Source organism: Oncorhynchus clarkii, chromosome 7 (genome assembly GCF_045791955.1).
Source record: "Oncorhynchus clarkii lewisi isolate Uvic-CL-2024 chromosome 7, UVic_Ocla_1.0, whole genome shotgun sequence".
Taxonomy (NCBI): domain Eukaryota; kingdom Metazoa; phylum Chordata; class Actinopteri; order Salmoniformes; family Salmonidae; genus Oncorhynchus; species Oncorhynchus clarkii.
The window spans coordinates 55863695-55888711 of NC_092153.1; the positions used below are offsets into that span (position 1 = coordinate 55863695).

At 43.9% G+C, this 25017-nt stretch overlaps 2 protein-coding genes and 1 pseudogene across 2 annotated transcripts; 1 reads left to right on the top strand and 2 right to left on the bottom strand.

The window, feature by feature from the left end:
- Positions 1-5930: 5930 nt before the first annotated feature.
- On the top strand, positions 5931-7620 carry LOC139412620 (olfactory receptor class A-like protein 4; annotated as a pseudogene).
- A 170-nt stretch (positions 7621-7790) lies between these two features.
- On the bottom strand, positions 7791-9477 carry LOC139412621 (olfactory receptor class A-like protein 4). The gene is made up of 4 exons (XM_071159313.1): positions 9202-9477; positions 8576-8839; positions 8146-8400; positions 7791-8003 (listed from the first exon to the last, which is right to left on the bottom strand). The coding sequence occupies exons 1-4, from the start codon at positions 9475-9477 to the stop codon at positions 7791-7793; spliced, it is 1008 nt and encodes a 335-aa protein (XP_071015414.1).
- Positions 9478-16764: 7287 nt separating this feature from the next.
- LOC139412622 (olfactory receptor class A-like protein 4) lies at positions 16765-18628 on the bottom strand. Its single transcript, XM_071159314.1, has 4 exons — positions 18353-18628; positions 17721-17984; positions 17287-17541; positions 16765-16977 (listed from the first exon to the last, which is right to left on the bottom strand). Exons 1-4 carry the CDS (start codon positions 18626-18628, stop codon positions 16765-16767), a joined length of 1008 nt encoding a protein of 335 aa, XP_071015415.1.
- Between the last annotated feature and the right edge of the window lie 6389 nt (positions 18629-25017).

Consider the following 25017-nt stretch of genomic DNA (forward strand, 5'->3'; position numbering starts at 1 on the left):
GAAGAAGTTGGATGAGGAGGTCCCGGGCTGGTGTGGTTACACGTGGTCTGTGGTTTTGAGGCCGGTTGGATGTTCTGCCAAATTCTCTAAAACAATGTTGGAGTTGGCTTATGGTAGAGAAATTAACATTCAATTCTCTGGCAACAGCTTTGGTGGACATTTCTGCAGTCAGCATGTAAATTGCATGCTCCTTCAAAACTTGAGACATGTGGCATTGTGTTGTGTGACAAAACTGCACATTTTAGAGTGGCCTTTTATTGTCCCCAGCACAAGGTGCACCAGTGTAATGATCATGATGTTTAATCAGCTTCTTGATATGCCTCACCTGTCAGTATGATGGATTATCTTGGCAAAGGAGAAATGCTCACTAACAGGGATGTTCAGTATACATAGATCTCTACATCCAGGAGAAGGTAAGGCAAATAGGAATCATTCTTGGGTGCCTGAGGGTGCATTGTTGACATTAATTAAATTAACCCTCTCTGAGGTGAAAAGTAAGAAATCATTCATTTAATTACCTAATGTGCTTGAACTTATTACTTACCACTGAACATATGTAATTACTGCAAATATATAACTGGACCCCAAAAAAGAGGAATCGTTCTAAATACTGGTTCATAATATTGCTCAACTATAGACCATGTTTCACTCTTAGGTAGGCCTACTGACTAGCAGCTTACTATCTCTAATACAGAGCACTTTGATTACTAGCATAAAGGCTAATGAGATAAATACACAAGAGAAAAATAAACACACGAATTAATGCTCACACAAATGGAATTCTCTGAGCCCTATCATTTGAACAGTATTTCATAGTATTTGAAAGTGTGGTGGTCTGTTGTGAGGCTTAGTTCATCATTCTTCCACAAGCTTACAGATCTACTAGTGTGTAAGGTGCAATTCCCTGAATCCGAGTGAGATTTTTATTATGTGTGTGTGGGTGTTCAACCACAGTATGTTACATAAATGGGTTTTTAGTGTATTGATTTAGATGTGAGATTAAAATAAATGACTGCGATATTGCTGAATAAGGTTACGTGTGTGTGCACACACATGCGTGCGTGTTTGTGTGAGTGACATTAGTGGTAAGAGTGGTATGTGGAGTGTGAGTGCTGTGTCATGGGGCTCATGATGTTCTCAGTGATGTATGCCACCAGCAGGCAGATGATGACCAGCATCACACAGATGGCTCCTCCCACCGTTGTCATGGCAATCACAATGTCCTGCATGCCCAAGGGTGAGACAGTGAACTCCACACAGTCCCACAGGTCCTCCCTCTGGCCTGCTCCTTCTGAGTGGAGCTGTGGGGTCAGGGTGGAGGCAAGCTGATGCAGGCAGATGCGGTAAGGGACGTTCTCATGCAGCTCAGTCAGCAAGAAGTCCCTGCAACCAGAGCCAAGATGGGTGTTAGCGCACTCAAACTGGGTGTAGCTCCCGTTCCACCAGCAGCTTAGCCCAAACCCACCCCTTCTGACACGTCGTCCACCGAATACCCTCTTTGGTGGGGCAGTTACAAACCTGCTCTCTTCCCCAAGCCCTGTCCCAGGTGCCCCTTTCTGTCCCTTTACACTTGTTCCTCTAGTCTCTGTCTCTTGTTTATCTAGGTCATGTCCAGCTGTGTTTCCTTTATTTGTCCTTTGAGCCTCTCCCCTCAGATCTTCATATGTCCACTGTAGTAGCACGCTGCCGTTGGTCAAAATGTTGGCCACCAGGGACCCTCCTGCTGATGGAACAGTCCGGCAGTCTCCACGATGACACCTGAACCCCAGCTGTGTGTGTCGAAAACACAGCCGCCCCCCGATTCCCTCCTCCATCACCCGGTAGGCACATATTGGTGCCACTCCTCCATCCATGGCCCACCCTGTACCACCTTGAACATGGTCTGGCCTGCCAAATATTATAGTGGTGCCTGTATTGCCTCTGCTGGTTTTGATGGAGGAAGTGCCATTCCTATGGCTGAAGTCCCCTTGCCGCCTTGGTGAGCCCATTGTTTCATTCTTACTGAAATAATCAACATTGTAGATATGCTGTTGGCCAGAGATTGGGGAGACAGCCACGTCCTTCTCGCTTCCCTTGTCTGATGATGTGGATGAAGTTTGCGCGTCGCGTCCGCCGCTCGTTCGGTTGGAGACGATTGTCGCGTGGCACAGACAGAACAGTACTGCCGAGAAGGCAAACAGCGATTTTCTTCTCATTTCTTCTCTTCTTACCAGTTCACTTTCACTGTATTTAGTGCAAATGCATAGTGGACAGCACCGTTACTGTCGGCGGAGATCCGAGGCGAGAGAGTTATGGGGGCAGGTGGCTTCCATTACACAGTCCTACACCACCATCAAAGCGCTGTATTCCCCCGATGGCCAGCACGAGAACAATCTGCGATAAAATCGGACAATAAGAATTACATACCATAGAATAATAGATGGCTGATTGATACAGACCACACTTTTAGAGAATGAGCCAGACTGCTATCACTTACGAATGCTTTGTTTTAAGCCATACACCACATGTTGGTTACGCACGCAACTCAACATACCAATAAATAGGTCACACCGCTTATTAGAATGGTTAATGTAAACGGCAATAAATGTAAGATGCAATTTGGCTATTGAGAGATAACTTACATTTCTAGGTTTTCGAGAACGAAGACGGCGGCAATTATATTTTCAGGTACATTTGTCTCAGTCTTGTCCTGTCTGGCTGTCTGTGATGATTGTCGTGAGGAAGAGCGCGTGTTTTTGTGTCTGTCAGAATGTTTGTAGCGTAGTCATCAGCAGTCAATTACATGAGTCATCATTTCAAGTCCCTACTCCAATCTTAATTTCTCTGCCACCCTTTCTGTTTTTTTGTGCCTTTCCATCCTTCCACCCAACCGACCGTCCTCCAGTTAACTCCCACTCCTTACTCCCACATTGGGTGCTGCTAGGCTGTAGTCTTCAATGCTGCTGTGTGTAGTATTTTGTCCATACTATCAAATCAGGCAGATTATTGGAAATGCAATATAATGACATTGTTTTGTGCAAAAAAAAATAGTTTCTTATTATCAGGCATAATTGTCTTGTAATAGCCTAAGCATGATATATTCATACTTATTCAAAATTGTAGGAAAATAAACTCTGATAACAGTTTATAACACATTCGTCATGATATAGGCAGATGTTACCAATACTAACGAACATCTGGATATTGTCAATAGTGGGCTATAATGTAAAGCTGAAATCTAGGACTATGGTTTGTTTTGATGTGATGCGATTTCCAAACCTAGACTCTAATAATCAGGGATTCAACAAGGGTTCTTCTAAGATCCTCAAAGTTTTTCGAAGACCCTCAGTGTTCTTGGCACTGAAAATGAATCAAGGAACCTACTTAGTTGGTGGGGGTTCTTGCAGGAACCTAACTGCCCAACTTCGATTTGAATTTGAAAGGACAGCAGGTGCAAGGGTTGTCCCTTGTATGATCTATATTCATATTGTTTTACAATGATACTCTCTATCTTTTCATATTTGTGCAAATCTTTCTAAAACAGACAATGGACACAATTCAATGGGTATCAATCAACAAAGAGTTACTAATATTTAGGCTATAAGAATATGTTGAAGGCTAGCTGTATTGGGTGCAGATGACTGAACTGATCACCTATTACCTTATATTTAGATTTTTTTATTATGAATTGCCACTAAAATCATAATAAACACGGACAACTCAAAGATTGTGTTATTGTTCTTGTTGTTATGCATATTATTATTATTATTATTATTAATAACAATAATAATAGTAGGGGAGTTAAAAAATTAACCCCAAAAGGTTCTTCAAAGGGTTCCTCGAGGATCCATTAAAAGAAGATCTTTGAAGAATTTATAGGGGTTCCCCCACAGTTTCAAATTGAAGAACCCCTAAAGGATACTCCAGGAACCTTTTCTTTTTAGAGTGTACAGTGACCTCAAGTGGTAATAATTGATAGTCGGTCTACAACATTCTACAACAAGCCTGTGTTTCTTTTGTACACATTCAAACACTTCTGAAGTTTTTGCTGAAACATTCATGTCTGGTTAGATAAACAACCTCCTTATAACTTCTTTAAAATAGTATTTAATCTTTGAAATAATTATGGAGAATTATAACAAGGATAATCAGAGCTGGATTACATCAATCTAAATACTCATTCATTGCTAATCATCATATAGGTAATAAAACTCACAGTTTAACAACACCTACTGGCAGTTATAATGGTCACAAAAAGCTTCATATCTTTCTCTGAAGATCTTTAATTTGAGAACATTTAGTCTTTGATCAGTTTTGACTCAGCAGTTCTATGTGGAGGTTATTGGAGGTAATGATTATATGTCCATTCCTAAAAGGAAAAAATTGGCAAGCCAGCAAGGTAGTTGTGCCAAGGGAGAGGACAGGAACAGTGTGCAGCATCAGTGGAAGAGATGATTTTAATAAGACCGCTGGGAAGCCCCCGGGGGATGCTGGGTAAATGAGTCTAATGATGACTCTCTACGATCCTCCCCTCTGAGCAATGGGAGATAACAATGTGCGGGATGATGACATAACACACAAACATCTAAACATACACGTATGGGCCAACAGATATCTGCCACAGTCACATACCCCTTTTAAAATGGGTCGATTTAGCCATATTTTATTTGTTTGAATTGACAATTTACAGCCAGGTTTGTTAAAGGGCAACAAAGAATTACATGCCTGAATGCTCTCTCAAATGAGCTAAGATTGGCATGAAACCATTTGTATATCTTTATAGTATATATGGTCTCAGGTGTTAGTCAGCCTCACATGTCTTGTTGATGTGACCTGTCTGTGTGGTATGAGTTGATACACTATATATACAAAAGTACGTGGACACCCCTGCAAATGAGTGGATTTAGCTATTAGCTGTATAGCTGTACTCGGGTCCAAGACTCCCTACCGAGTTTCAGACTGCCTCTGGAAGCAACTTCAGCACAATAACTAGTCGTAGGAAGCTTCATGAAATGGGTTTCTATGGCCAAGCAGCCACATACAGTACAAGCCTAAGATCACCATGCGCAATGCCAAGCGTCGGCTGGAGTGGTGTAAAGCTCGCCACCATTGGACTCCGGAATATGGGTTTGGTAGATGCCAGGAGAACGCTACCTGCCCCAATGCATATTGCCAACTATAACGTTTTGTGGAGGAGGAATAATGGTCTGGGGCTGTTTTTCAGGGTTTGGGCTAGGCCTCTTAGTTCCAGTGAAGGGAAATCTTAATCAATAACGTTATAGATGATTCTGTGCTTCCAACTTTGTGGCAGCAGTTTAGGGAAGGCCCTTTTCTGTTTCAGCATGACAATGCCCCCGTGCACAATGCGAGGTCCATACAGAAATTATTTGTCGAGATCGGTGTGGAAAAACTTGACTGGCCTGCACAGAGCCCTGACCTCAATCCCATCGAACACCTTTGGGATGAATTGGAACGCCGACTGCGAGCCAGGTCTAATCGCCCAACATCAGTTCTCAACCGCCCTAATGCTCTTGTGGCTGAATGGAAGCAAGTCCCCACATCAATGTTCCAACATCTAGTGGAAAGCCTTCCCAGAAGAGTGGAGGCCGTTATACCAGCAAAAGGGGAACCAGTGGTGTGTAAGTGGTGTGTGTTCGCAGATGGCCAATGCAGTGACAAATCTGCATACCTAAGCAGCAGGCAAGGGCATGGAAGGCCTACCTAGGCGACAAATGATTGGAGTAAATTTACCCTGAGCCAGGTCAGCAACACTGAAGATGCTGAGTTTGTTTTTGGGATGGCTTTGTTTGTGTATGAGGGCGTGTAGGTGTCTATATAAATAGTTCACACTTAACAGGATAGAGGCAGAGGTAGAATTGAGACCCTAGAATAGTAATAAAACATGTAGGCAATGAATAACAAAGAAATTGTGGCGCCATGCTGAGGATACGATGTCAAAGGTCCTCACTGTAGATGCTATTCTGTTTGGGTTGCTGGTCTTTTCTGGCATCCTGTGAAACATACTGATCATCCATGAGGTGAGGAGAAATGGAACCCTAACTGTCAATAGTCATGAAATATCTCAGCCTGAGATAACATCACATAATTAGTATAGCAGTTCATTATACTCTTTCTCTCTCCCTCTCTCTCAGGTGTTCGTCGGCCATTAAAAGTCTCTCTTGTCGGCTCCCTCCTTCTGACAAAATCCTGGTGAACCTGTCGCTTGCCAACCTGCTGATGTCTCTGTTCCTCACGGTGCCCGTCTTTGTGTCTGGACGTGTCCCTGGCCCTGGACTGATGCCACCTCTTCTTGCTGCTGTGGGTGTGGTGGTGGGCCGTGGGCTGCAGAGCCAGGAGCTGTGGGGTCCCTAGCACAGCAACGTGAAAGGAAGAGGGTGTGGGTGGGCCCGGAGCTGGTCTACGGGGTCAACCTGGCCTTCTCCCTGCTGGTGCTGGTCAACACCACCCAGGTCCATGGCAACACCATGGTGGAGCTGATGGTCATTAGCTACACCACCAGGCCCCTGCTGGGCTGTGTGTGGGATTTCCCCTCTGAGGAGCATGGCTCAGCCTTCGCCTCCTCCTTCCTGGCCCTCAACAAGGTGGCTCCACTGGTGCTGATGGTGGGCACCAACCTGGCTACACTGGCCAAGCACGACGGGCAAGGAAGGGGGAGGGATGCAGGGAGAGCTGGGCAGTCATGTGGTCAGTGAACGCAAGGGTAGTCGTGTGATCATGATGACGCTGTTTGTGGTTGCGATGGTGACATACTAGAACCATAACGGGGGGCACCATGCGGAGGGGCTGTGTCCCACTTCTCTACTTCTCTGTTTGTGGGCTTCAGCCCTATGGTGGTGGCTCTGGGAAATGACAAGCTGAGGAGGGTCAAATGTCAACAGGAGGAAACAGTGGAGGAATGCAGAGCTCCAGACACAATGGGAAAGAAGGTAATCAAAGTACAGGAGAGAGATGAAGCAAATATCAAATTATTAAAACAAATATGTGACTGAATAAATGAGTATGACTTTGTATGGAATAATTAAATAACCAGTGCTTGCCTTCCCCTCATTCTGCTTTTAAATGTCCACATATATATATACAAACCCTGTTATAAGTAGTAACCCATCCAATAAATACCTTAGAACATTTAAAGTCATGGAATGTTTAAGATCTGGAGTGTTGAAATATTGTGATAAGTTCTCACATTCTGCAAAGACAGATCCTGTTGGACTGTTCACTCCCTCTCAATGAGCTTCATGTAGAGGAGCCTCTGGCATAGAGGCTCAGAGATTGAGAGATGGTACAAATAAAGGCCTTTATTTTGACTGTTTTTTAAAGAGCAAACAAGACAGAACATGTAACAACAACTATCTATAGATAGGAGTGCCCTTTCACGTACAGTCTATACATCAAAAACATTCTGTCGCTCACAAAAGAGAAGGTTTCCAGAAATAAATTGTGTTAACGTAATCTCACTGACATGTGCAGATTAACACATTTCCTTGCAATGATGAACTCTACAACCTTTTCTATTAAACTCCTCCAAACAACTGACAGTGCTATTCCTCAGTACTGATAAATCAATAGAAATTGTGATAAAAAATAAATGAATGGGTTTGTCTCTCATAGGTGCCATGTTAAAACAGTCTGCCTCTGGAAGAGAATCAAATGGTTGCCAACGTATAGAGAGGAATGCCAACAACCATGTCATTCTAATGTATTGTTAGGCTATGTTAAGGCAAGTGTACTATTATTATTCCACTGACTTCCCCATAATGTCAGTTGCAGTGTGATTCAGGGTGTGGGATCTGTCAGTGAGTAAGAAAAGACTTAACGACAGCACGCAGCCGCCGGTGACCCACTGCCAGCACGATGGGCGAAATGGCGATGAAGATAGTGTTGGCAAAGCGAGCTATAACCAGAAGGAACCCGGCTGACAAACCTCGGTTGTAGTTGAAGTAGTTTATAGAAATTATGCTGGTTCCCCAAGACCCAATGAAGAGCATGATGAGGGCTAGAATCACCTGGAGAGAAAATTCCTCATTTTAACAACAATAACAATGTTACAGGTCCAAATCACATGTTGTACTTCTTTCCATCCACAATAACCAGGCGGCAGGCCACACACAACAAGACATCATTCTGAATCATTCCAGTCTCTCTCACCTTGGCAGCCCGTCTCTCAGCCGGTATCCTCTTGATGACGGGCGCGTCCTGGGTCATGTGTGCTGGGTTGTGGGTCCTGCCGTGGGTGTAGAGTGTGTACAGGGAGCCCAGGTTGGTGATGGCCATCAGGATGATAGGCAGGATCTCGTGGATCACCATGGAGGTGGTGGCATATGCCAGGCCGTTGTAGCTTGAGGGGAAGTTCCACACACAGCCCAGCAGGGGGCGCGTGGTGCTGCTGACCAACATCAGGGTCTGGAGGGGAGGGGGAGTAGAGAGGGAGCGTGGAGGGAAGAGGAGACGAGGAGACGAGATGGGATGGGGAGGGAAGAGAAGGTAGAGAAAGGGTATAAGACATTTTCCCACAATTCAAAGAGGAATACACATCACAATTGTCTATCTCTCCGCTTGTATTGAATCAGGGTCCTACCTCTGTGCTGTTCTTGTTCCCCTTGGTAGAGTAGATGTGTGCAGGTATAGCATAGATCAGGTTGAGGAACCAGATGAGGCCCAGGCTAATCAGGAGGGTCTTGGGGGGCCTGCGGGTTCCGTGAACAGTCCCAGGGGGAGGGGCCACGCGTCTCAGTGTCTGGAAGTGGAAAGCACTGAGGAAGAGTGTTGACCACACGTTGACTGAGCGAAGCCACACCCACACCCCCATCAGGACGTGACACCCGTCTTTGGAAGAGTTCAGCTAGAGAGAGAGCTGGGTGTGAGGTTTTATGTGTGTACACTATAGTGCCTACCTGAACAATGCTCTTATCAGTAAGTATGGCATGGTATATTGTCAGATTGCTTTATTTTCACATGGCATATCTCTAGTTACAGCCACACCACCCGCCATAACCCTTGCATTTTAAACTACAATTACTCAAAGACTAGCCCAAATCTTTCCCATATCTCAAGTATCACAACCATTTTACTTAGAGCCCAAACCACACATAATCAGCATACCTCCTTCCCCCTTGTTTCAAGCACCCACATACAGCCCTCATTCTTCATGGCATGCCCTACCAGAGTGCCCGACCCCTGCCACATTCCCATAAAGCTCCTTACCTCCAGCCCCAGGTCAGAGATGACCAGCAGGACGTTCCTCAGAACAGACACCAGCAGGTTGGACAAGACCATGTTCATCAGGATGATATCTGAGTTACGTACTCCACTGGGGTCTTTGAACACGCTGTCCAAGATCACGCCAATCACCGTGGTGTTACCCACAATGCCCAGTAGGACCAAGATTATGTAGAATGCGGTCTGGGTGGGAGACGTAGTGACACGGAGTCCCACACCCACAGGCTCCAACTCTCTCAACTCTGGCATTGGGCTCTCCATCTCAGCTACTGAATTGGAGTTAGAGTTCTGGGTAGAATACTCTTCAGTCTCTCTGCATCTTAATCTGTTTTCCCAGTTTGTTATCAAAAGTTTCTTCTAAGAGTAGTTATATTCCAGTATCTGTCTGCAGCCTCGAATCCACTGCTAGATGTTTTATTCCAAATATCAACATCCTGTTGGTCATAGATCATAAATACAAATGTGCAAAACTCATATATTGATTGCTTCCCATCTATTATAGCTACACCTGTATAGACACTCCCTATTTCTGTAGCATTGAACACAAGCCCAACCTCCCACAGAACTACCAATGTCAAATCACCATGGACACCAGATAAATACAAAGTAGTTCCTGCCATACACATCCACCTAAAACCACAGCAAAGGGGTCTTTCCCTAGTTACCCAACCAACCTGTGCTAGGTCAGGTACACTGTACCCACTGGGCACAAATGTCAGTTCAATGTCTAGTTTTGATTTACATTTGGTTGAGTTGTCAACTAACATGAACTCAACATGAAATCAACAGAAAATGTCACCATGTCATTGGATTTAGGTTAAAAGTTTTGTGAAAAATGCCCTTATGTTGGTGACTTTTTGCAAATCCAATCAGTTTTCCAAGTTGATTCGATGTCACCAGATTGATTTTTGGGGTTGAAATTACATGGAAACAAGACTGATTCAATCAGTTTTGCCCAGTGGGTATACCCATGGGAATATCAGTGTTTCAACCTCAGATTTCTGCTACCAAGCTGAGAGTGCATAAAAATGGAACACAAGAGATTAATCAACTAGCCTAATTGAAACATGCTGCCTTAACAGCTATCTAGGTTCATTACAATGCCACACTAGCTCCCCCAGGGACGAATAGAGAGGTGTTTGTTTATGGTGCTCAATACGAAGTCCCCACTTGATGATTCCATTCATAAAACAAGACAAGAGATCATCTAAAAAGCATTTAATATATTGTTTGAACAAAAGCGTTGGACTATGATCTTTGGGGGGGAATTCAGACATTTTTCTCTCCGCACGGATTTTAAGCATGGGGAAACGCATGTGCCAACCAGTTACGCTTTTGGGGTGGAGATACCAATAACGGAGGTGTGGCAGAGGTGTGTAATATCATAATGTTTTTAAATCTATGCATGGGTTCTGAAACGGACATGAATATGTATATGTTTTGATGGCTATCTTTCATTGATCTCCATATTCTGAAAGCATTCTCCATAGGCTATACTAGTATTGTGCCAATTAAATTATAATTAAAGGGATTGCTTTAGATAAATGAACTGAAAAACGAACTGAATGAAAACTCCCCGATAGCCGGAAAAAGTGTCCCAACCAAATATGGTGGATAAATTAAACGTCCTTCTCGGTCCATTTACAATTGAAAAAAAATGTCACAGTTCCGGTTCTTCCATAGGCACCAATGCATTAGCAACTGGGTCTGGTCTGATTTCTCGCTTCCTCTTCTGTCCCAACTGTCCCAAAAAAGGAGTGGAGTCGGAGACAGAAGAGGAAGCAAGACACTTTTTTTCTGGTTCAAAGAAAGTCAATGAACTAAGAAGACCAGGAGCAACATCTAGGAGCAACAACGGCTCAGCCGAGAAGTGGTAGGCCACACGAGCTCACAGAACTAGACCGCAGAGTGCTGAAGCACGTAGTGCGTAAACGTTGTCTGTCCTGAGTTGCAACACTCACTACCGAGTTCCTGCCTCTGGAAGCAACATGAGCACAAGAACTGTTCGTTTGGAGCTTCATTAGCAGCCAGACACAAGTCTAAGATCACCATGCGCAATGCCAAGCGTTGCCTGGAGTGGTGTAAAGGGATAAATCACACTTCACCATCTGGCAGTCCGATGGACGAATCTGGGTTTGGCGGAAATCTGGATTTGGTGGAAAATCATGTCAGTTTATATCCTGAGTAAACTATCCATTTAAAGATGGTACAGTGTGTGTTTGAAACAAGAACACTTACCCTCAGATGGACAAAGAGGTTCAAAGTTGTTTTTGCTAAGCATAGCTATGAATTTGTCTCTAGTATTTTTAATATTTTAATACAATGAATTGCAACTTTCGACCTTTTCAGTGGCATGTTGAAAGAGTCATACAGTAATTGAGCATTATAACTTATTAATACTTATCTGTACTAAATATATTTGGTTTAAAATTATTATCTACACCTGGGGCAATGGACATTTAGGAGAATGGGCATTTACAGAATGTTCAGCTAGAAATGTATTGTGTAGATCAAATATAATCTACTGTCAGATAGATTGGAATAGTATAGGAAATTGTGTATGCATTCTTTTTGCAATTCCAGATACAGCCCTGCCATTTGTTGAAAGCAGCCAATCCAATAGTTTCTGAAAATAAGTAATCTCCTGAGCTCTGTGTTCAAATGTATTTTTTTAAGTAGTTGCTTTTTCAGATGTTTTCAAATATTTTTAAAAATGTAGTTATTTTCTGAGATCTGTATTCAAATAGTTAAAACAATTAGACATTTCTGGGGATCTGTATTGAAATAGTTGTAGTCAGCTCCAAAGTCACTATTTGTTGCCCCCAAAAATTGTTACTTTCGACAAAGCATATTTAAAGATGCACTGTGCAGAAATCGCTCCGCCATTTCCTGGTTGCTAAAATTCTAATAGTTCTCCTAATTTCAATTCATATGACAAAACATGCAAGTATAGTGTAGACAATCATTGTACAACCTAAACTGCTGTAAAATATATTTAATTAAACGACTATATTGGATTCTCAGCTGTTTGAAGCTGGTGTAGAAAACAGAAAGTAAAAAATGAAAAAATGAAACGTAAGAACAGGAAGCATAGAAACAGAGCACATAGAACAGATCTATTGCTTTTTAGACTTGTTTTCAATGATAATGACAGATCTGCAACTCACATTTCCATGTTTTTTATTCAACCTCTATTTAACTAGACATTTCAGTTAAGAACAAATTCTAATTTACAATGGCAGCCTAGGAACAGTGGGTTAACTGCCTTGTTCAGGGGTAGAAATACAGTTTATTACCTTATTAGCTCAGGATTTGATCTAACAACCTTTTGGTTACTGGCCCAATGCTCTAACCACTCTAACCACCTGCCGCCCCAGGTGAATTTGGTCGGTCCAAAAAGTTACATTTTGCAGCTAATTCTAGACTATATATTAAGATTCATATCTGATAGCCCACAACCATGTGCTAATGATCATACAGTGCCTAGTGAAAGTCTACACTGCCCTTGCACAGTCTTTTCAAGTATTGTAGTGGCAGCATAATGTTTGGGTACATTTGTCATCAGCAAACCCAGGTAAAAAGTTAGAAGAAAACCTGCAGTAGTCTTCTGAAAATTTAACCCTGGAATAAGAGTTTTATTTTTCAGCGGGTCAATTACACAATTGTTTATCCCAAAGACACACCAGAAATTCTTTCCAAGAGGTGGTGAGCAATGTTCCCTCTAAATTGCTGGCGTGCAGCTCCCCCTGGATTGCCAGAGAACAAATATCAGCGCTCACAGAGAAGCACGAGATTGAACTTCACTCAACTTTCTAAAGTTTTTCCCATTAGTTCACTCTATCAATGTTTCCCTTTACCGTGGGAATTGTGATCGAATCAACGTTACATTAGCCCATTTCGATGCAACATAACGAAACAAAACTAACTATTGGCTACAAGATATTGTTGTTGTTGGCAGATATTGTTGTTGTAGGCAGAACGCATCCGAGTAGGATTGCATTGACAAACACGACTCTGGCTCGCAACGCACTCTACACAAACCGACCCGTGCGGCATAATCGGTGCGGTTGCAGTAGACAGTGGTGTAAAGTACTTTAGGAAAAATACTTTAAAGTACTACTTAAGTAGTTGTTCGTGGTACCTGTACTTTACTTTACTATTCATATTTTTGACAACTTTTACTTCACTACATTCCTAAATAAAATAATGTACTTTTAATTTTACATACATTTTCCCTGGCACTCAAAAGTCATTAGATTTTGAATGTTTAGCAGGACAGGAAAATGGTCCAATTTACGCACTTATCGAGAAAACATCCCTGGTCATCCTACTGCCTCTGATCTGGCGGACTCACCAAATTTGCATGCTTAGTTTGTAAATTATGTCTGAGTGTTGGAGTGTGCCCCTGGCTATCCATATATTAAAATAACAAGAAAATGGTGCCAACTGATTTGCTTAATAAAATGAATTTTGAATTATTTATACTTTTACTTTTGATACTTAACTATATTTTAGCAATAACATTTACTTTTGATACTTAAGTATATTTAAAACCAAATACTTTTAGACTTTTACTTAAGTAATTTTTTATTAAGGCATCTTTCCTTTTACTCAAGTATGACAATTGGGTACTTTTTCCACCACTGCAAATAGAACACTGCCATATATATATATATATATATATATATACAGTGCCTTGCGAAAGTATTCGGCCCCCTTGAACTTTGCGACCTTTTGCCACATTTCAGGCTTCAAACATAAAGATATAAAACTGTATTTTTTTGTGAAGAATCAACAACAAGTGGGACACAATCATGAAGTGGAACGACATTTATTGGATATTTAAAACTTTTTTAACAAATCAAAAACTGAAAAATTGGGCGTGCAAAATTATTCAGCCCCTTTACTTTCAGTGCAGCAAACTCTCTCCAGAAGTTCAGTGAGGATCTCTGAATGATCCAATGTTGACCTAAATGACTAATGATGATAAAAACAATCCACCTGTGTGTAATCAAGTCTCCGTATAAATGCACCTGCACTGTGATAGTCTCAGAGGTCCGTTAAAAGCGCAGAGAGCATCATGAAGAACAAGGAACACACCAGGCAGGTCCGAGATACTGTTGTGAAGAAGTTTAAAGCCGGATTTGGATACAAAAAGATTTCCCAAGCTTTAAACATCCCAAGGAGCACTGTGCAAGCGATAATATTGAAATGGAAGGAGTATCAGACCACTGCAAATCTACCAAGACCTGGCCGTCCCTCTAAACTTTCAGCTCATACAAGGAGAAGACTGATCAGAGATGCAGCCAAGAGGCCCATGATCACTCTGGATGAACTGCAGAGATCTACAGCTGAGGTGGGAGACTCTGTCCATAGGACAACAATCAGTCGTATATTGCACAAATCTGGCCTTTATGGAAGAGTGGCAAGAAGAAAGCCATTTCTTAAAGATATCCATAAAAAGTGTCATTTAAAGTTTGCCACAAGCCACCTGGGAGACACACCAAACATGTGGAAGAAGGTGCTCTGGTCAGATGAAACCAAAATTGAACTTTTTGGCAACAATGCAAAACGTTATGTTTGGCGTAAAAGCAACACAGCTCATCACCCTGAACACACCATCCCCACTGTCAAACATGGTGGTGGCAGCATCATGGTTTGGGCCTGCTTTTCTTCAGCAGGGACAGGGAAGATGGTTAAAATTGATGGGAAGATGGATGGAGCCAAATACAGGACCATTCTGGAAGAAAACCTGATGGAGTCTGCAAAAGACCTGAGACTGGGACGGAGATTTGTCTTCCAACAAGACAATGATCCAAAACATAAAGCAAAATCTACAATGGAATGGTTCAAAAATAAACATATCCAGGTGTTAGAATGGCCAAGTCAAAGTCCAGACCTGAATCCAATCGAGAATCTGTGGAAAGAACTGAAAACTGCTGTTCACAAATGCTCTCCATCACTGAGCTCGAGCTGTTTTGCAAGGAGGAATGGGAAAAAATATCAGTCTCTCGATGTGCAAAACTGATAGAGACATACCCCAAGCGACTTACAGCTGTAATCGCAGCAAAAGGTGGCGCTACAAAGTATTAACTTAAGGGGGCTGAATAATTTTGCACGCCCAATTATTCAGTTTTTGATTTGTTAAAAAAGTTTGAAATATCCAATAAATGTCGTTCCACTTCATGATTGTGTCCCACTTGTTGTTGATTCTTCACAAAAAAATACAGTTTTATACCTTTATGTTTGAAGCCTGAAATGTGGCAAAAGGTCGCAAAGTTCAAGGGGGCCGAATACTTTCGCAAGGCACTGTACAAACCCTGTTATAAGTAGTAACCCATCCAATAAATACCTTAGAACATTTAAAGTCATGGAATGTTTAAGATCTGGAGTGTTGAAATATTGTGATAAGTTCTCACATTCTGCAAAGACAGATCCTGTTGGACTGTTCACTCCCTCTCAATGAGCTTCATGTAGAGGAGCCTCTGGCATAAAGGCTCAGAGATTGAGAGATGGTACAAATAAAGGCCTTTATTTTGACTGTTTTTTAAAGAGCAAACAAGACAGAACATGTAACAACAACTATCTATAGATAGGAGTGCCCTTTCACGTACAGTCTATACATCAAAAACATTCTGTCGCTCACAAAAGAGAAGGTTTCCAGAAATAAATTGTGTTCATGTAATCTCACTGACAAACAAACAGTGGTCTTCCTCAGTGATCAATACATTCTTAGAAATTGTCATAAAATAATAAATGAATGGGTTTGACTCTCATAGCACCATGTTAAAACAGTCTGCCTAAGAGGATCAAAATGGTTGCCAATGGTTAAACTGATGATGACCTGAGGCCGAAACGTTTGTGTTTTGTTTTCACTTTCATTTATGCACTTTCTTGCACTCTGATTTTTTGGGCACCATGCAGTGGCGGTTCTAGACCATTTCAACTGGGGGGGCCAAGCTGGGGCCAGTTGTACTGTTAGAGGGGCAAGTTACATTAGACGTTATTGTTGACATCGTTTTCTTCACTGCATTGCAGGCATTAGCAGGCAGAAGACCATGTTCATAATCATCATCTTTGCCACTGTCTAATAATGGATGTAAAAAAAGAATGATAGCAAAAATGAGTTACTGTATGTAAAAATTAATTCATACTCCACATTTAGGGGGGCCACAAGGGGGTCCAAAATTGTTGTCACAGGGGCACTGGAACCCCCCCCCCCCCCCAGAACCGCCACTGGCACCATGATGTTTTAATAACCATTCAAGCCTCGGTTTTGGATGTTTAGTTTTTTCGACAGTGTGCGAGCCTCCATCTCTCCCAGTATTCTTATTTTGACTCCTACCACACATGGAAAATATACTGCTCAGTTAGTAGTAAGTACCTTAAAAGAGCACAGATGACCTCATCATTTTTGCTAATGGTTAGAGGAATACCAACAAACATGTAAGTCTACTTTATTATTAGGCTATGTGAAGGGAAGTATAATATTTTTCCACTGGCTTCCCCATAATGTCAGTTGCAGTGTGATTCAGGGTGTGGGACCTGTCAGTGAGTAAGAAAAGACTTAACAACAGCACGCAGCCGCCGGTGACCCACTGCCAGCACGATGGGCGAAAATGCGATGAAGATGCTGTTGGCAAAGCGAGCTATTATCGGGAGAAACCTGTCTGAAGATCCTTTATTGTAGTTTAAGTAGTTGATAGAGATGATGCTAGTTCCCCAAGACACAATGAAGAGGATGGTGAGGGCTAGAATCACCTGGCGAGAGAGGGAAGGTAAGGAAAGAAAATACTGTGAAACTATTGACCTTTTTTCGTCCTCTCTTAGCACGACGGTCATAAAAGATACACACGCATTCTCTATAAAAACACTGTTTATTGAAAACACACCAGGATCATTAACACCTTAGTATTCCAAAAGCTATTTTTTTCCCACATTCCTCATTTTTTATGACAATAACAATGTTACAGGTCCAAATCACATGTTGTACTTCTTTCCATCCACAATAACCAGGCGGCAGGCCACACACAACAAGCCATCATTCTGAATCATTCCAGTCTCTCTCACCTTGGCAGCCCGTCTCTCAGCTGGTATCCTCTTGATGACGGGCGCGTCCTGGGTCATGTGTGCTGGGTTGCGGGTCCTGCCGTGGGTGTAGAGTGTGTAGAGGGAGCCCAGGTTGGTGATGGCCATCAGGATGATAGGCAGGATCTCGTGGATTACCATGGAGGTGGTGGTGTAGGCCAGGGTATTGTAGCTGGAGGGGAAGTTCCACACACAGCCCAGCAGGGGGCGCGTGGTGCTGCTGACCAACATCAGGGTCTGGAGGGGATGAGAGAAGAGGGTAGAGGAGACAGAGGACAGCAGAGAGGAGAGGAAATGAGGGGAGATGGGGAGGAGGGAGATAAGGCGGAGAAGGTTTTGTAGACAGTTTCCCACAACTTAAATAATACACATCACCTATTGTCTACCTCTGTGCTTCTATTATATCAGGGTCCTACCTCTGTGCTGTTCTTGTTCCCCTTGGTAGAGTAGATGTGTGCAGGTATAGCATAGATCAGGTTGAGATACCAGATGAGGCCCAGGCTAATCAGGAGGGTCTTGGGGGGCCTGCGGGGTCTGTGAACAGTCCCAGGGGGAGGGGCCACGCGCCTCAGTGTCTGGAAGTGGAAAGCACTGAGGAAGAGTGTTGACCATACGTTGACTGAGCGAATCCACACCCACACCCCCATCAGGACGTGACACCCGTCTCTGGAAGAGTTCAGCTAGAGAGAGAGCTGGGTGTGAGGTTTTATGTGTGTGTACACTATAGTGCCTACCTGAACAATGCTCTTATCAGTAAGTATGGCATGGTATATTGTCAGATTGCTTTCTTTTCACATGGCATATCTCTAGTTACAGACCACACCCCCCTCCATAACTCTTGCATTTTAAACTACCATTCCTCAAAGACCAGCTCAAATCCCTCCAATATCTCAAATTCCAAATTCCAACCCTTTTACTTTGAGCCCAAACCTCACACTTTCCATACTTGCCTCCCCATTGGCTCAAGCACCCACATACAGCCCTCATTCTTCATGGCACCCCCTACCACAGTGCCCAACCCCTGTAACAGTCGCATCCAGCTCCTTACCTCCAGCCCCAGGTCAGACATGACCAGCAGGACGTTCCTCAGCAGAGAAAGGAGCAGGTTGGAGAGGGCCATGTTTATCAGGATGATGTCTGAGTTACGTCCTCCACTGGGGTCTTTGAATACGCTCTCACTAATTATGCCAACCACCGTGGCGTTACCCACAATACCCAGCAGGACCAAGATTATGTAGAGGGCGTTCTGGAAGGGATACCCGTTGACACCGAGACCCATCTCCACTGGCTCCGCATCTCTCAACTCTGGCATTGGGGTCTCCATCTCAGCTACTGAATTATAGTTAGAGTTCTGGGTAGAATACTCTTCAGTCTCTTTGGATCCTAATCCAGGGCCCTGTTTTCCCAGTTTCTTCTAAGAGTAGTTATATTCCAGTATCTGTCTGCAGCCTCTAATCCACTGCTAGATGTTTTATTCCAAATATCAACAACTCTTGGTCATAGATACAAATGCACAGCAAAATAGATATTGATTGCTGCCCATCTATTATAGGTACACTTTCATAAACACTCACTCTTTCTGTAGCATTGAACGCAAGCCCAACCTCCCACAGAACTACCAATGTAAAATCACCATGGACACCAGACAAATACAAAGTTGTTCCTACCATACCCATCCACCTAAAATCACAGCAAAGGGCATTTCCCTAGTTACCCAACCAATCAATGTTAGACCAGGGGTACACTACACCCATGGGAATGTGGGTGTTTCAGAGTTTAGCTACCAGGAGCTGAGAGTGCATATACACAGAACAGGAGAGATTAATCAGCTAGTCTAATTGAAAAATGCCTCCTTAGCAGCTAGGTTAATTAGGATGCCACACTAGCTTCCCCAGGGAGGAGGGGGGAGGTGTGTTTGGTTTTGGTGCTGAACAGGAAGTAATCACCTGATGCCATTCATAAAACAAGGCAAGGTCATGCAAAAGCATTTTATTTCAAAAATATTGTTCAGACAAAAGCTTTGGACTATGATCTTAGAGCATCGTTTCCCAAATTATAATGTAATACAAGCAATGTACAAAAGTGAAAACATTGGAAAGTAAGAATCTGGCTTGTATTTGGTTCACGATGTGCTGTTTCATAGGCCATTTACAGTAACTCTCATGGCTCTTCATTGACAACAGCTATGTTCAACTTGAGTATTCATCTCTCCTTTCTCTTACCCTCTCGTTTTCCCTCTCAAGTTCACTCCGACGCTCCCTCTCTTTTTCCCTTTCTTTCTCTCCCTCTATCCCTGCGACTAATTTTCTGGTGGTGGGCGAGAGAGATGGTGTATGAAGGAGAAGAGACACTGCGACTTCGTCTGAAATCAAGACAGATGTTAGTCTCAGAGCTGAGACTCAAAAATGTAGCCCATATGGAACAGAGTAAGACAGTGCTTCTTCCCTATCTTCATCTGTCAGGAGAAATGGACTGAGTCACTCTCCTCATCACTACAACTCTCTCTTTTCTTCCTGAGAGAGGAAAAAAAGAGCAAAGGAAAAGAGTATACAGTGGGGAGAACAAGTATTTGATACACTGCCGATTTTGCAGGTTTTCCTACTTACAAAGCATATAGAGGTCTGTAATTTGTATCATAGGTACACTTCAACTGTGAGAGACAGAATCTAAAACAAAAATCCAGAAAATCACATTGTATGACTTTTAAGTAATTAATTAGCATTTTATTGCATGCCATAAGTATTTGATACATCAGAAAATCAGAACTTAATATTTGGTACAAAAACCTTTGTGTGCAATGACAGAGATCAAACGTTTCTTGTGGTTCTTGACCAAGTTTGCACACACGGCAGCAGAGATTTTGGCCCACTCCTCCATACATACCTTCTCCAGATCCTTCAGGTTTCGGGGCTGTCGCTGGGTAATACGGACTTTCAGCTCCCTCCAAAGATTTTCTATTGGGTTCAGGCCTGGAGACTGACTAGGCCACTCCAGGACCTTGAGATGCTTCTTACGGAGCCACTCATTAGGTGCCCTGGCTGTGTGTTTCGGGTCGTTTTCATGCTGGAAGACCCAGACACGACCCATCTTCAATGCTCTTACTGAGGGAAGGAGGTTGTTGGCCAAGATCTCGTGATATATGGCCCCATCCATCCTTCCCTCAATACGGTGCAGTCGTCCTGTCCCCTTTGCAGAAACGCATCCCCAAAGAATGATGTTTCCACCTCCATGCTTCACGGTTGGGATGGTGTTCTTGGGGTTGTACTCATCCTTCTTCTTCCTCCAAACACGGCGAGTGGAGTTCAGACCAAATAGCTCTATTTTTGTCTCATCAGACCATATGACCTTCTCCCATTCCTCCTCTGGATGATCCAGAGGAGGACCTTGCGATTTTAATCCATGAATCTGTGTAGTTCTGGGCTGATCCCTCACCTACCTCATGATCATTAATGCCCCACGTGGTGAGATCTTGCATGGAGCCCCAGACCGAGGGTGAATGACCGTCATCTTGAACTTCTTCCATTTTCTAATAATTGCACCAACAGTTGTTGCCTTCTCACCAAGCTGCTTGTCTATTGTCCTGTAGCCCATCCCAGCCTTGTGCAGGTCTACAATTTTATCCCTGATGTCCTTACACATCTCTCTGGTCTTGGCCATTGTGGAGAGGTTGGAGTCTGTTTGATTGAGTGTGTGGACAGGTGTCTTTTATACAGGTAACAAGTTCAAACAGGTGCAGTTAATACAGGTAATGAGTGGAGAACAGGAGGGCTTCTTAGAGAAAAACTAACAGGTCTGTGAGAGCCGGAATTCTTACTGGTTGGTAGGTGATGAAATACTTATGTCATTCAATAAAATGAATTACTTCAAAATCATACAATGTGATTTTCTGTATTTTTGTTTTAAGTTGGACCTGGGAAGAAATCATGGAAGGACAGGAGACCCTTCCTTGGCAGGAGTCACAGAGGATGCAAGAAGGGGACCGCGGCCACAGAAACCGCGGTCATGGAGCTGGCGGCTGAGCAGAGGGAAGAGCCAGAGACCATCTGGGAGGAGATAGAGAGGTGGTCGGTCGACCCAAGGAGAGTACCAGAGCCCGCCTGGGAGTCGATGGAACAGTGTGAGCAGGGATACTGGAGAATGGAGTTGGCTAGTAGTATGTGGCAACGCAGGCGTATGGCCTCCAGTGCGCCTCCCCAGTCCGGTACGTCCTGTGTCTCCTCCTCGCACTCTCCCTGAAGTGCGTGTCCCCAGCCCGGTACGTCCTGTGCCTGCTTCCTGCACTCGCCCTGAAGTGCCAGAGACTGTCAGGGAGGCATTGGAGAAGTTAGGAGAGAGAGAGATGAGAGAGAGGTTGTGCAAGTGTGTTCTTCTCAACATCTGACCAGAGGATCTGATTAGCAGTCTGGTGCAACCTGGGCTGGCTCCACGCTTCTGGCCTCCAGTGCGCCTCTCCAGTCCGTTACGTCCTGTGTCTCCTCCTCGCACTTGCCCTAAAGTGCGCGTCCCCAGTCCGATACGTCCTGTGCCTGCTCCTCGCACTCCCCCTGAAGTGCGTGTCACCAGTCCGGTGCCACCTGTGCCGGATCCACGCATCAGGCCTCCAGTGCGCTTCCCCAGCCCGATACGTCCGGTGTCAGCTCCCCGCCCTGAAGTGCATGTCACCAGTCCGGAGCCACCTGTGCCGGCTCCACGCACCAGGTCTCCGGTGCGCCTCCCCAGTCCGGTGTGTCCTGTGCCTGCTCCCCGCACTCGCCCTGAAGTGCGTGTCACCAGTCCGGTGCCACCTGTACCGGCTCCACGCACTAGGCCTCCGGTGCGCATTCACAGTCCAGAGCTTCCGGAGATGGTTCACAGTCCAGAGCTTCCGGTGACGATCCACAGTCCAGAGCTTCCAGCGACGGTTCACAGTCTGGAACCTCCTGCGACGGTTCACGGTTCGGAACCTCCTGCGAAGGTCCACAGTCCGGAACCTCCTGCGACGGTCCAGGGTCTGGAACCTCCTGTGACGGTCCACGGTCTAGAACCTCCTGCGACGGTCCACGGTCCAGAACCTCCAGCGACGGTCAACGGTCCGGAACCTCCAGCGAGGTTCACCGGTCCAGAGCTTCCAGGCAAGGTTTCCAGTCTGGGCCCAGTCCAGTCCAGGCACGGCATCCAACCCAGCTCCATGGCCGGAGCCCTCCTTTGCGCCGATGCCCAGTCCAGGCACGGCATTCAGCCCGGCGCCATGGCCGGATCCGGGGTCTGGGCGGGGGCTACGACCTGCACCGGAGCCGCCACACTAATCACCCCCCCCCCCCCCACCCTCCCCATTTGGTTTCAGGTCTTGCGGCCGGAGTCCGCACCTTTGGGGGAGGGGGGTACTGTCACGCCCTGACCATAGAGAGCCCTTGGTTATCTATGGTGTAGTAGGTCAGGGCCTGACTAGGGGGTGATGTAGTATATCTATTTCTATGTTGGTACTAATGTGGTTCCCAATTAGAGGGAGCTGTTTATCGTTGCCTCTGATTGGGGATCATATTTAGGTAGCTATTTCCCCACCTGTGTTTTGTGGGATATTGATTGTTTGTTAGTGTGTTTGGGCACTACGTTCTCACGGTCTTTGTGAGTTTTGTTATTTTGTTTTGTTAGTTTCACTTAAATAAATATGTGGAACTATACTCACGCTGCACCTTGGTCCGCTCATTTCCAAGATCGTGACACCTGACCTCTGCAGGATGACACAAACTCTAAAGTACAGTCATGCACCGCCAAAAACCTTGATATGGCCCTATACAGTCAGTTTAATTTTGCCTATTTTTTTATTCAATTTTTTTAGTTTTGGTTTCCAGGTTTCGGGTTTCCCCCAGTTGATGTTTTTCTCTCTCAAAATCATGACAATACTTACTAAGATGTGTTGTTGTTGTTATCCTTTAATTCAAATGCGCTTGCACCTAGCACTGTTTATCTAATTTAAATTCCCATAAATAAAGTTTAAGTGTTCAGCCAGATTACATGGTTACCTCAATCATTATTTCAAATCATTTTGGTGACTTAACATTGACTGCTAGCTAGCTAAGTTTTGGGGCGGAAATTAGCCTAGCGGTTAGAGCGTTTGGAGCCAGGTATGTGGAAAAAAACAGCTGTTCTGCCCTTGAGCAAGGCAAGTTAACCCCACAACAACTGCTCCCCAGGTGCCAATGACATCGATTAAGGCAGCCCCCCCCCCCCCCCACACACCCCCCACACCTCTCATATTCAGAGTGGAAGCCAAACATTTAAATTCAACATGCAACAATTTCAAAAATTTTACTGAGTTACAGTTCATATGAGGAAATCAGTCAATTTAAATAAAATCATCAGGCCCTAATCTATGGATTTCATATGACCGGGAATACAGATTTGCATCTGTTAGTCAAAGATGCCTTACAAAAAAATGGGCCTCACAATGGGCCTAAGGATCTCGTCAGGGTATTTCTGTGCATTCAAATTGTTGTCGATAAAATGTAGTTGTGTTCATTGTCCATAGCTTATGCCTGCCCATAACATAACCCTACCATGGGGTGCTCACAACGTTGACATCAGCAAACCACTCGCCCACACGACGCCATACACGTGGTCTCCGGTTGTAAGGCCGGTTGGACGTACTGCTAAATACTTATGGTAGAGAAATTAGCATTAAATTCTCTGGCAACAGCTCTGGTGGACATTCCTGCAGTCAGCAAAACTTGAGACATCTGTGGCATTGTGTTGTGTGACAAAATTGCACATTTTAGAGTGGCCTTTTATTGTCCCCAGCACAAGGATCACCTGTGTAATGATCATGCTGTTTAATCAACATCTTGATATGGCACACCTGTCAGGTGTATGGATTATCTTGGCAAAGGGGAAATGCTCAATAACAGGGATGAAACAAATTTGTCACCATTTTTGTGTGTGTATGAAACATTTCTGGGATCTTTTATTTCAGCTCATGAAACATGGGACCAAGACTTTGCATGTTGCATTTGTATTTTTCTTCAGTGTAGATAGACTGGCAAGATACATGTCTCTTCGCCATAACAATGGGAGTCGTTGTCCACAAAGCGGCAGGGCGCGCTGTCTAGCTCCCGCCTATTTTTGCTTTGGATTGGTGAATACATCTCATTATTGTAAAACCTTTTTTGAATATTCAATGAGGGTTGTTGACTTCAAACACCTGTATTCAATGGAGAGAGATGCTACTCTACTATCCGTGAATATGCATACCATTTGAGACAACTCTGTGTTTTCTTTTTCCTCTCAAAGTTGCCGGGATGTCACCTGTCCACCTTATATCAGTACACTCGTAACAACTTAAGCATTACACAACTTCTATTAGATCAAATAAACCTCACCTAGCAAATAAGTCACACATTTTTTGTTCACCAAGTTCGACACTCTCATTGACCTCCATACAAAATCTTCTTGCTTGGTGAGCAAAACTAAAAAACACCACCTGCTGGAGGGAACCATTTTCCATCGAGTTGGTTATCTCTTCCTCTTCTTCTCTGGTTGAATGTTTTCAGTTGTGCAACTGACGAGGTATCCCCATTCCCTAACGTTAGCAGTAGTATAGCTAAATCAATATGAAAATTAGCTACCTAGCAGGCTCAGCTAAATAACAATAAAACTAGATACTTTACTACAGTATATCTCATAACCACGTCATGAGATTTGTAAATTAAAGCAGACTAGGTTGTTTCTATAGCTAAT